The 13366-nt window shown below is 54.0% G+C and overlaps 1 protein-coding gene across 1 annotated transcript in view; it reads right to left on the bottom strand.

Moving 5' to 3' along the window:
* LOC105697237 overlaps window positions 1-13366 on the bottom strand; it is a 59703-nt gene that overhangs the window by 6404 nt on the left and 39933 nt on the right. Inside the window, exon 4 of the mRNA XM_012420371.1 lies at window positions 291-519. Within this exon, the coding sequence (XP_012275794.1) occupies window positions 291-519 (229 nt within the window). The remainder of the gene's footprint in view (window positions 1-290; window positions 520-13366) is intronic.

Raw genomic sequence — 13366 nt, 5'->3', positions numbered from 1 at the left:
ACCTGCGGGGCCTGCGCGATCTGGACTCCCTGCGACACGTGAGCTATCTGTGCGGATTGGTTGGTAGGGGTACCCAGGGGGTAGGGCCCTCTATTGGGGGTGTGCGCTGCTATCGCGAGTGACACCCCCTGCGACTTGGCCAGGAGGGCGCGTGGGGTGCGGTAGCCCCCCAGGACCGCCCTGGAGGGCTTGTCCGCCGCGCGGAGGATCGCCCTGGGGTCCCGATAGTCGAGATAGTCGAGGTGGTGCGGCGCCGGGACGCGGATGCCCGGCTCCGGGATCCCGCCTACCTCGATCGTTGGCTGGCTCGTGTGGTTCGGGTGGTGGTGCGGCAGCCGGTGGTGGTTGTGTAGCTGCGTGTGCCCTAGGGTGTCTGGCAGATCTTCGTAGAGGACGCTGCCGGGACCGCTGCCTGGATGCACTTGGCCATCCGGCAGGACGTGACCGCGCCCCGAGGCCGCAGCCGCTGCGCCCGCCGCACTCTTGCACGGCAGCAGATTCTGCACTTTCCGCTTGTGCCTGGAAACAAAAGAAAACGCGCGCCGTCAGTGATACCGTCGTTCGGTCTACTTATTCGATATTATCATCTTAATTTTAGAATCGATGTCCAAATTTGAGACGCGACAAGGATACCCAACGTCACACCACGTCCCATGAGGACCCTCTCGGCGACCATTCCCACGAGCTCGAGGCCAGGAATGGAAACGACAACTGCCCTCCCGCGCGAGCGACGGAACGGACCCTGTAATCGGCAGAATCCCGCGAATCCTCGACCAGGGATCATGATTTCACGCTAGGAAGGACTCGAGGAAGTGCCCTACCCAACGGTCGAGCTCTTCCGCGGTGCGTTTCAGCTTTGAGCCATGACGGCACGCCGGGCGATTGACTTTGCGCGGTTCGGAATCGTCGTTTGCACAAGCCGAACGCGCTTTGCCGGCATCGGGACGAGAGAGGGTTCCTCTCTCGGCTCCAACTTCCGGCCCGAATCGACCCGCCCGGGGTGCCGACAGCCCCCAGAGGTGGCGCGCGCTCTCCCTCGCACTTCCAGCCTCCCTCCGGATCCGCTAATCATCCCGAGAAGGGGCTGAAAGCTAAACACTTTAACTCGGCGACGCTTCATATCCTAGGGATATTCGTTCGGATTGCGCGAAACACCGGCCTAGTTTATGGCTGCCGCCCCGAGATAGGGTTAATCGTCGCTGTTTGTTTTTACAAGACTGCCATTCAAGTTGTCCCCCTTGTTAAGCCGGGTGCATATCTGAGCATGAACGCATCCGAGGCAAGGCGAGGCCAAATGACGCCCAGAAGAATCGGAAAAGTCGGGTCGACGTGGACGGCGTTTCTTTCTATTTTGCCTTGCAATTAATCAAACGGACGTGGATGACCCTAGCCGGCCTCTCATCTAAACACGAATGCATATGAAATAAGGTGAGGCTGAACAAATGCCTCGTACTCAGACATGTACGCGGCAACAAACAAAATCGCCCGGGGCAATGGATATCTTAACGAATAGCATTCGAACAGCCTTTGATAGGGTGTCGAGTGATCCGAGGCAGCTTGCCGCACTTTAATTAAGAGGGTCCACCCTCGTACGTTCGCTTTGCTTCATACGCGTTCGTGCTCAGATGTGTACCCGGCTGTTTACGAACAAAGGATTGATGCCTTGGATGATTTCGATTGCAACCAAAAATCCGGGTTCACCTCTGCACGGAAAAAAAATAAAAAACAAATAAAAAACGGATGGTCAGGAAAACCACAATTGGGAGGTTATCGCAACCAGAGTAAGTGGATAAAAGAACAAAGTATATAAAGTGGTCACGATAAGCACGGTAAAACAACTCGTTCCTTGCAGTTACCTTGACCAAATGGTGAAGTGATCCTTACTACGTTACGCTGGTTACTGTAACCGCCTACCCAGGTTGTTCCGAAATGGTTACGATTACCACAGTTGTCGTTTTCCTGACCAATTTCCTTTTTCTTTTCTTTTTATTTCATGGGAACATGACTGCGTTCTGCTTTGCCTTGCCTTGTATGTATTCGTGTTCAGATGTGTACCCGGGTTTACGCGAATGCGCCCTCGCGAACTCGACCCCTCTTCGTCTAGAGTATGGCAGAGAGGGTAGAGGCTGGAGCTACCCTGGAAATAACTGATAGTATTTTTTTTTCCCTCCCTTTTTACGGCCACCCCGGCCTCCGACGTTTCCTGGTCGCCTTTTCAGACAGTTAATCTCCGCGTTCCTCGGCCCCGGGTCCAGACGGGAGCAACGCTCCCCGGCGCGGAAGAAATGTCCACCGGATCTCGCGCAACCGGAAAAGGAAAACGTGGGAAATAATCGAGCCGGGGGGAAAGGGGAAGAATCCAGGAAACCGGGAACGAATTTCCACGGGAGCACCTCACCTCGCGATATCGGCGACCGGGTAACGCCGAGCGTCGATTTCCCGGTAACCCCCGGCCCGGTTTAATCAGTACCGATAACGATACCGTCCAACGAGGGTAAAGTAGAAGAATTTAATTGCCGGCGAGGAAAGTGATACGATAATCCGTCTCGCTTATTCCATTACCGGTGGCGTTTCATCGACGCCTCGGGAATTATTCCGGGATATTTTTTTTTATCCCTCCTGGCGGTGGGATTTTAAGGCGAAAAATCGCTAAACTAGATCTGGGCGTTTCCCGGGGTGGACTCGACTCGGTATAAGGAGAGAGAAGAATAAAACATCCCGCGATTATCATAGTAAGCGATATCTCCCGGTTAATCGCCACTTTACATGTTTTACCGGTGTACTCGTTGGTCCTTTTCGGAGCAGCCACTTCCCGGCGACGGCTGACGTCGTTCTACGGGCCGAGTCGCTCTGCGGAAAGTAGTTTACCCTTCAAGTTTTAATTATCTAATTAACTCCGTCGGTTCGATAATATTTGCCTGTATAATTAAACTCGGCCGGGGATGCCGAGATCACGGTATAATAGCGCCGCGGCTTCCTCGGGGCTGAAGAGCCGGAGAGAGAGAGAGAGAGATAGAGAGAGACGCCGCCTTTGCTGCACAAGCGGTGCACCGGGATGCACCTAGGAGGGGGGTTGCGGATTTTCGCCCCCGCGTTTCCACCCCCCTTTCCACGTTATGCGATGTGATATCCTACGTTAGACCCCACGGTTTCCAAATTAAACCAAAGCTGAGGCACTTTCGTGGATGCGTGTTCCGCACGGCGGAGGGGAATTACGCGATTGCGCGGAGATCGATCACCGGCAAAGCGCATCCGGCGAAACCTTTCCCAGGGTGGAGGAGGGTCCCCGTAGAGCAAATGGAGGAGTCGAGGCCTCTTCTAAGACTTCGACTAAGCCGAAGCCTGATGTTCCGCACGGCCGAGTCTCCGACGAGGAAACTTACGCCCCTGGTGTCATCGGCGTGATAACCGGGCCCGCGATAACCGGAATGCCCGATCACCGGAACACGCCGGAAGGACTGGAATCAGCCTTGGATAAATCGGTCCCTGTCGGGAGGATTATGTTGCTAGGGCTTAATGGCGCGAGAATCGCTCAATAAAATGAACTGCAACCGATTCCCCTGGAAGGGGTAAAATGGCCGCTCGACCGACGGCGGGATTACAAGTTTCATCCGTCGTTTCATCTCGATGACAAGCGGGATAGAAATAAGAGCAACGTGCGATCAGGGCGCGAGGAGGTGCGGGACAGAGGGGATTGTTCGCAGAGGTGAAGCGAGCTGCTTGCTCGCCGTTATGGCGACGAATTTTCGGAAGAGCGGAATAAAAAAAAAAGAGAGAGACCATGGGAGTCGGGGAGCGGAGGCTGCAGGGTGACGAGGTTTCGAGCGCTCCCATTCGATTAAACCGCCCCCGGTTCGGGGACGTAAAAGCCGCTCTCCGCTGAAGAAGTTTACGAGCTGCCAGCCCGGCAACACGTGAAACACCCCACGCGAGATCCAACTGCTAACCTCCAACTCTGGTGGATTTAATCCGGTGCGTGAACCACCCTTACCGAACCTACCCCGATTTTAGCCCCGACTCTTTCTAGCTGCCCTTCCTCTCTTTTTCTACCTATTTCGCTCCCCATATCTCGAAACCCGCTCGAAGAGGTCGGTTTACCCTGCGCAGGTGGATACGCGTTTCCGGTCGCGGGGGTCCCGATCCGTACCCGGAAGAGGGCCCGATAGGACAAGGAGGATTATCGATGGGGGTGTTAGCTAATCCGGAATTATTTTATCATTTTAATATGGTATCATTTTACGACGTGGAATGGTGATCCCGGGTTCTTGTAATCCGCTTGCCCGGATTTACTCGTCTCGACGTGTACCCTGAAGAACTGGAATTTCTTTTCCCACAACCCGTTCCGACGCCACTCGGGATTTCTCCCAGTGTCCGGAGAAATCCCGAAACCGCTCCTCGGACTGGTCTGGACTTATCCGGCGTGGCAATAGCCGTGCAGGGTCTAGGGCGTTGCTTTTGACAGCTCTTGCGAGCCCGACCCAGGAGGGATAAAACTCCGTGTTGTGCCGGCTCCCCTATCTCCCTCTATGACATGGAAACCTGCTCCAAGAGAGGTTCTCGCGGTCGGATTACACCGCGCAAGCGCGTAGGTGGAAACGGATTTGCTGACACGGCTGGCGCCATGACGGGTGACTCGACCGGCAACGAAGGTGGACGTCGGACAGGACCGTGGACGTGCCACGTTACCGGGATTTTCGAGGATTACGTCGATCCCCGGCCGAGGGAAACCGGAAATGGAGCCTTTGACGCGAGTTCGAAACAATTTCTTCCTGCACGTACGAAGCCCGTTCCGGCAGGCCATGGCGGGCTCTGCACGCGTCCAACCGATATTTCACCTTCGCCTCGACTCCCAGTTTGCGGGGTCGGTCTTTGTTAAGGCGACGCGTAGGTGTTCCTTTTCCCCTTTCCCCAGGAATTATTAGAAACGCTTTAAAGCGACTCGGGAGAGGAGCTGCTCTCGTGGAAACATCGTCCTGAAGAGTCCAACCTCCTAACAAGTCATGGTGGAGTGACTCGTGCACTTCAAAATTGTCGCTAATCTCCGCCGTGTATATTTAAGGTCACTGTCGATACGGTCGATATGTCTGGGAGATAATTCCGGATTAACCGGCTCGGATTATTTATCCTCGGAAATCCGTAGGAGGGATAGGTTGGCGGAAATTTAATGGGATCCGCTCGAGGGTGCAGGAAAGCAAGGGTTAAGGTCGCTCTCGGACTGGTGGGGAACAAAGAAACGGGCATAATTAATCACGGCTTGCTAGGGAGGACCATCGGGGGTTTCGATGTAGGGAACGAATGGGACTGCCCTCGGCGAAGATCGTCCCGGAAACGCATCTCCATCAGCCTCGACTCTCCGGAGCAATCGGCTCGTTCGACCGGCGCTGGCTCGCGGATATCGTAATGATTTTTCATTAAGTCCCACCCGAGCCATTCCCAGTTCCTCCCCGAGGTCTGGATGGCGGAGGCGAGTTCCTAATGGATTTTCATTTAGTCATGCCAGTTGTCGAGGGAGGAGCTGCTGGGGGTCGGCTGCCGGGAAGACCAAGGGAGTCTGCACAAAGATGCACGCCACTCGAGACGTTGTGTATGCGCGGGCCTAGAAGAGAGCTGGACGAGAAGATGGAGGACCGGATTCGCCCGCTAAACCCTGAATGGACCATTTAAGTCGAGCTTTTAACTTCGGCTAATTAACTGCTCTTCGCATCTCCGGTCCACCGCTATTTATCGCGCGGAGACATGAGTGGGACCATGTTATGGTGATGTCTCTTGACCAGTAATCGCGATTTTCCGGATTTTTCATTCTTTGAAACGCATTTTCGGAGTATTTAAAGGCGAATTAATGGTGGACGTTAAGGCGCGGGGCCACGTCAGGGTCCCATGCCTTAACGTCCATGATGGTAGTCTTTGACCAAGTCTCGAGTGGTACCAACTTTGCCTTTTAGAGAATTTTCCAGGACGCCGATGGGACCAGCGTCCACCCCGAAGAGCGCGTCGCCCGTTAGATCCTGGAAATTTCCTAGACTTTCGTGGAATCTCGAAGTTCCGGACGATCCGCTTCGTAAAGTGACTCGTAAAGGCGGGTTAAACGGGGACGGAGTTTTCAAATTTGCCGGCTCTTCCTAAATGGCGCCATCTTGGACAGGGTCGGTGTTTCGAGGGTGGTGCACACGGGTGACCCTCCGCAGCGATTTTCTAGCTGTATCTCTCTTTGGAGCGTGTTTTCGGAATATTTAAAGGCGAATTAACGGCAGCCTGGTCTAAAGTGCACGGGTGTGCGCCGGTAGGAACGAGGGGGGTCTGGCGCACTCATACGTGCTCCCATTAACACCCCTGGGAGATGGGTGGAACCCTTAACCCCTGCAAAACCCGGCCGTGAAACGGGCCGCGATTCCGGGCACAGCGGGGCTCAGGGATTTTCAAGTTTACCTTCCCCGGAGTTCCCCTAAGCTCCTCGGAACTACAAATTTTGCATATCAATACGAGTGGGTGGGCACGAGTGGCGATGACCCCAGCAGTGCCTCGGGATAAATGACCGTAAATCCATTCGCCGATCTCGCCGCTCCTCCCGGATTGCGGCAACGAGTGCGGTAATCGACTGCGTTTAATCCATCCGAACAATCGCTTTATAATGCGCAACAACGATTGTCGAAATTCGAGGAAGAAACGACCCTTTGTTTATAAATTCCGTCATTTACGGCGTCATCCGCCGTGTCATCGCGGCGCCGTCCAGCCGAGCCAATTTCGCGCCGGGGCGTTCGTTCGCGATGGGCGAAAATGCCGATATTATAATGCAAACGGCGAGAATAAATATTGGCTCGATCGATGGATCGATCGATATCGGGATTGGGCCGGGAAGCTCCGCGCGTCGTTTCGACAAGTGAATCGGAGAGAAGCGGCAAAGTGGATGACCCATTTCGATGGGGCACATCGACCCCGTACTCCAGCGCCCTACTGCCAGGTCTTGTTTATACTTCCTAGTTTAAACAATAATCAGACACGGCGGTGTAGAGGGTACACACGCCTTAATTCCTCGGCGCTCCTAAGTTCAGGGAATATTTGACTTGGGGGTATTCGGAGGGAAAGACGAGTCGGCGGGCGAGTTAATGGGGGTGGAAAGTGGGGATGAAGTACTAACGAGCAAATATCATTACCGGGTCCCGAAATATTGCAGGAACGAGATACCCTAGGGGTGGAGGCGCCGGACCCGATGGTCGATCGACCTCTCCGCCCTTCGAGGCCGCCACGGGGACCATGAAATCGCGGCGACGTCGCCCCCCTTCCCGAGGACCCCGTTAAATCGGCTTTTCCCCGGGAAATCGCGGCACCTTCGGGCGAACTTCCCGGATGGATTTCAAGATCCAGGGAGAGTAATGGAAAAGGCGATACAAAGTTCCCGAAGGAACGCGGAGAGGACCGCGCGGAATCCCCAACGAGGAGAGGCCGCGTCCGCGTGCGGTACACCTCCCCTGATTGAAGGACCGCGGATATTTAAATTGCGAAACTTGGGGAATAAATTTGTATGTTAAGGCACTTTTCGCGCGATGGCTTCACTTTTTGAATTTGCCTAATGAGGAGCCGGCCTAATCCCGGCGTCGCGTCTTCCGCCGCGCCGCGGGGGGTCCGGCGCCCCCGGCCGCGGGCGTCGCTCCCCTCGACTGCCAAGTCCGCAATAATTATGTTAATGCGCACCGGCGAGTTTCCATCGCTTCTTCGCGAACTACTTTGCCCGGAGTCGTATCTCTCTCGCGCGAGAGACGTCATCTTCCTCGGGACCCGGAACAGGATCTCGCTCCGAGACTCTTTCCCTTCCTGCTCCGCCGATTGCGTTCTTTTTCACGAGCGCCGCTATTGCTCGGGGACGCAATCTTACAGCAGGAAGCAATTCCGCGCCTCCGATTGAACGACTTAATTAAAAACCAGCTCGATGGGTCGTGACCATGATGCATGATGCATTCACCCCGCAACTGGTGCGTGACGCTCCGGCGTGTCGCCAGGTGGGGCATGGGAGAGTGGCCGGTGAATCTGGGAGAGATGCGGTTTATCGTGCTCCAACTTCAACACCATCACCAAATATCAACAATTCCATCGAAACCAGTGCTGGGCGTTTTCAAGGACCACCTCGACTTGCAGATCCCTACCCCGAGACAAAATAATCCATTGAGCCGAAGAAACATTTTTTTGAACGGTCCCAATGAAATATTTTGCTGATTCATAGAATAATTAATTAACCGCAGCAAAGTCAAATAAATTCTCACAAAACCGCAGAAACGTGGCGTCCAATTTATTCCGGTTTAATTGAATGAAATAATTTATTCCTTGAATTAACGAAATATTTTTCTTTGGTTCAATGAGTCTTTGTATTTTTTTTTTTTTTTTCGTCAGCGTGTCGAACAATTTCCTGGGACCTGCCGAGTGGTCGCAAGAGAGGTCGAAGACCACGAGGGGAAGTCTTCATAGGTGGAGTAATACCCGAAAGGTATCGCCAGGAAGTAGGTGTTCACGTCAGACGTTCGCCAGTCTTGCTCGCCTCATGAGAGGCTTCCATGCGGCACAATGAGCACATTGTAGCGGGAAACAACGTCAGCCGTCCTTTGACGGGCGTGCATTAACGATGCTTCAAGAGCCATTGGGTCCTTGGTGGAGCATGCCACCCTGGAAAGCACTCGGCCCTCTTGCTGGACGAGGTCCTGGCGAACGCATTGTTCCCTCTTCAGGGACGCGGCCGATGACACGAGGGCCTCTTCGACCGGCTGGTCATGGAGCACTCGTGACGTCCTGTGTGTCCATTTTGATCGGATGATTCCGCGGATGAAACCACGCCACGGTTATTCTAGAGACCTGAGTCGATGCCTCCTAAAAGCAGGGTCCATCACGAGTGCCCCCAGGAATGAATAAACCGAGTAACGAGTCGATTTAGGCGCGAGATCTCCAACCAGGGAGGATCCAGGAGGTTCTTCGGGGTCCTGGATTTCGGTTCCTTCACCTTAAGTGGAAGTGGCATCCGAAAGGTGAATCGTTTATAATGCTTCTCATAAAATCTCATTTTTTATACAAAATTTGAGAACATCGACAAACAAATTTAAAAAAAAAAACTGAAATTCTATGGGTGTCAGGACCTTCTTTATAGCTGCCATATTCACGTTGTCAAGTATGAAACGATTCGATACACTCAGTTCGCAAATAAGTATCATAAACGAGACCTCTTGACGCCTCTTTCATATCACCTTAAGGACACTCACCATATTTGCGATTTACATTGCTTCACGAGGACAACGATATTTCCGAGCCGATCGAGCCGATTTACGGCGCGTTTTAATGACAAAGACTCGGTGGTTGCTCGTATGGGAGCGATTTTCGATAAGTGCTCCTCTGCGTGTACAGAAACTGCAGCCACATAATTTGCACTTTTAATTGGGAAGGAAATGCTTGATCGAAAATCGCTTCCAGGTAAATACGCGTCAAAGTTTTATCGTTAAAACGAGTATTAATATATATATAGAACTTCGCGCGACATGGATGCGGATTCATCCAAATCTATTTCTCTCTGAAACAAGCTTGATGTCTATTCTTAAGCGTGGTCCATTTTGTTGTATATTTCAGGCCCAAATTCGATGCCAATGTAGTCTATCGGTCAAAGTCATCGTCCCTATGTTGGGGATTGCCGTTAATTCCGGTATTCGGTTTCAATAATGCCCCTAATTTCTGGCGTGGGCCGGACGCGTTGACAATGAGCGAATCGACCACTCATCCTGACGCGGCTGGATAGGGCGAAGAGGGGCGAAAAGTCAAGTGAACGGCCGAAGATAAAGTCGTAGTCACGCACGTCTGTCGGGAAACGGACAAGTCAAGTGCTCCCGGCTCAAAAAGCGCATCAGCGTCGGCCGTCATCTCGACGGCCGCGGCGGTTCCGCGCGGCCTCCTCGAAAACCCCTCTTAATGACGGCAATTCCAATGACTGCCGTTGGGAAAAACGGGGGAAGGCGAGGGAAGGAACTGAAGAAGAAAAAATAGAAGGAAACGAAGAGAGGCACCGTTCACCTCGCGGTACCAGAATTCCCACACTAATATGACACGGGAAGAATTCAGCCCGCGGACATCCCCTCGGATGATAAATCACGTACCACGCCGAGGAGATTCCACCGCGTCAGGACGACGGCAACAAGCGGAGTGCCTAGTAAAATTCCTAACATTTTCGAAAGCAAGAGAAAAAGTAAATTAAACGAAAGATACAGAAACAGGCTCGGGACGGGTGATTCGATTTGCCCCGAGGGGACGTTCACTCAGGAAATTTTGCTCCTCGAAATCACGTGGAAATCAGCTGGAAATCGTTGGCAGTCATCGAAAAAATCTCTCAATTTTAAGGCTGAACGTCCCTTGTTACTGAATCACATTCTTGTCTACCATATGGAATCAGAGGAAATCGGTTTTCAAAGAAGGAAATTGTTTTCACTGATTTTCGAGGGCATAGCCACACGATTTCTCCCGGAGACGGTGCACCAGGCTTTCGGATGGCGCGACGTCAATTCCGCTCGCGTCTCGATGTTTGCCCTGTTCGGCAAATTCGGAGGAGAATTTTTTGGGAAACTAAATACCGCTGGATTTTTCGATCCCGGGGCGGTGCCGATTGGCGGAACCGCCCGGAGTTCCTCGCCCGGGCGAAATCCCCCGGTGACGCGACTTAATCGCATCGGCGCGTCACGCCACGGGTTGTCACACTCTCGTCAAATTCGAATCGAGAATTCGATTTGGTCGCGTCGGCGCACCCGGACGCCCACCGGCTGAATATTCAGGAGCGCCGGGTCGGCGCCGGAGAAATATGGACCGAAAGGGACGTCCGTTGTTGAAGAGGATCCTCCCCTGGAGGTGTCGCGACTCCTCGGGGTGGAGGGTGCCCTGGATATCGTCGGTATCGGCTCCCGTAGACGATTCGAGGGAGTCGAGGAAATTAGCTCCTGCCCCCTTTTAATATCCGTTTTATTTCCTTTTATTTCGCTTCACACGACCCTGAAGTGGGCCAGAGGGAGAGAGAGAGAGTCGGCGCCAGCCATTGTCTCACCGGACCTAGAAAGGTCTAGAGAGGAAAAAGAGAGGAATAATCCATCACGCTCCTTTGAGGACCTCCTGATCAGCGGGGTATGAAGCGCTCCAAATACGGAATTGGAAACCCTGAAAGGGGTTTTAATTGGGCGCCAGGACAATGCGGTTAGGCCGCCCCCTGGGCGCCGTTCCACCCCGGAGCCCATTATACTCTTAGAGCGGAGTTGCGCGAAATCCGGCATCTCTCTAGTTAGGGTAGACAATTAAGTATACGGACTCGGAGGGAGTCGGCGATCTCTCGGAAGGGGGTGGACAATCCTGAGGAGTCTTGTTTCCAGTCGGGTCCTAACGAAGCACCCGGTGCCGAGGTCGAAGACGTAAGTCGGACCCCACCGAGGTTTCCGGCTTATTTTGGGGGAGAGAGGAAAAGGAGGGCAAACCGGAAGAGCGAAAGAGTATGGCCGGAGAGGCCGAAGAGAAGACCCTCGAAGAGGCCAAAGCGGAATGAGCAAAACGCGAGGATTAACGAGATCCTGCCGGACCGGCAGAGGAGCGAATCCGAACTCGAATTTCCTTCCAAACCCCTTTTTGCCCTCCCCATCTCCGAGGGTAGTTAGCATAATTCCGTTTATGAAACGCCCTAGGCTCTCGCGCCTCCTCTTCCTTGCTCAACTCGGCCAGGCTAAACGTATTGCTAGCGAGCTTTGAATCCGATTTAATCTCGGCGAAAGGATATTTTCGCAGGAGGAGCCCCTTTAGTGGAGCGACTCCTCGAGGGGAACTCTTTCAAGGATCTCGCCGAGAAGTGGATTTCATCACCTCCAACCCCCCCCCCCCCCCCTAGAGAAAGGCCCGAAGGGATCTTTAATCGGAGCAGAACAACACTCCTCTAGTTGCAACTCTCCCGCACGGAAAAAAGAAAAAGAATGGTCAGGATAACCACAATTGGGATAATCAACCCATTTTGGAACAACCTAGGTAGGCGGTTGTAAGAACCGGCGTAACATACGAAGGGTGACTTCTCTCTCCATTTTGTCAAGGTATTTACAAGGAAGGAGTTGTTTTACGGAGCTTATCGCAACCTTTTTATACACTTCGTTCTTTTATTAAGTTACTCCGGTTGCCAATAATTTTTGGGAAGGATCGAAGCTAAATGGAGCCCTAAACAGTCCCAAACGACCGTTGTGGAAGTCACATACTGCCGGTGAAACGCCGACCGTTCCGTCCCATCGGTTCCATTTCGGGGAACGAGGGCCGCCATTTTGGTGATTTCCACATCCTGAGAGAAACCAACGGCCGCATATACGGGATCCGCCCCTGTAATGAATCCCGGGGAATACTCTTGCCGACCTAATCGACCTCCACGCCTCCCGTAGGAGTTACCCCGTCCATCGGGCCGGTGGCGAGGTCGAGGGTGCCCATTACCCTGCCAAGGTGTGCCCGGCCACCTGGTCCCGGACTCTTGCCCGATCCCCCAATAACTCCCGACATCCCGGTAATTTGGGGTCAAGGAACCCCGAACCGCTGGGGGGAGAGCTGGACATTATCCGGCTCCGATATGCCCGATAGACCCGAGGAACGTATTGGAAACGAAGCAGGTGGGATCAGCTAGGGGAAACTGGAGATTCCTCCCGGAGGAACGTCTCCCTAGGGCCTCCTCGGTGTCCCCGACCCTACGGGGCCAACGCAACGCCGCATTACGGACATACGTGGTGGCAACGCACGTCCACCTATCCCCGATTCCGCCCGTGGGGTGACGAGACGCATCCCGGTCGCAGAGTGAGGCACGCGTCTCGGCCGCAGGGTGAGGCACACGTCCCGGCCGCAGGATGAGGCACGCGGCCCGGCCGCAGGGTGAGGCACGCGGCCGGGGTTTCGGTCCACATGTCGAGAGGCTGCAGTCCGGGGTGCATACCCGGACGACCGTGGAAATGGCTGGAGGGACCTCGTCAGGGGTTGCGAAGGGGTTGCGGATCCGCAAGGGTCCTCGAGTCGGCGTCGTCCGCCACGCGGCCAGATATACGCGGTGCCTGGACAATGACGATGACGTAATTACGGCCGGTTAGGGTAATATCTCGACTGGAGCGCGACAATGGAATGCGTCGCCGGTGGGTAGTGGGCGGTGGGTGGTGACCGCGGCCCCCTCGGCGTTATGCCTGCGTGGGGTGACCCTGTACATGGTGTACATATATATACGCGTACCACCGCGACGAAATAGAATTATCGGCTTGGACGTCGGCCCCGTAGGTGGCGCGCGCACTCTCTGCCAAGCCCTCGTACGCAAATTAGGCCGGCACCTTCCTGATTGAATCGGCGATGCGGTGACGGC

Source organism: Orussus abietinus, unplaced genomic scaffold (genome assembly GCF_000612105.2).
Source record: "Orussus abietinus isolate OABI.00-Male unplaced genomic scaffold, Oabi_2.0 scaffold42, whole genome shotgun sequence".
Lineage (NCBI taxonomy): Eukaryota > Metazoa > Arthropoda > Insecta > Hymenoptera > Orussidae > Orussus > Orussus abietinus.
Note: the sequence above shows the minus strand (reverse complement) of the source record. Positions and strands in the feature narration are given on the sequence as shown.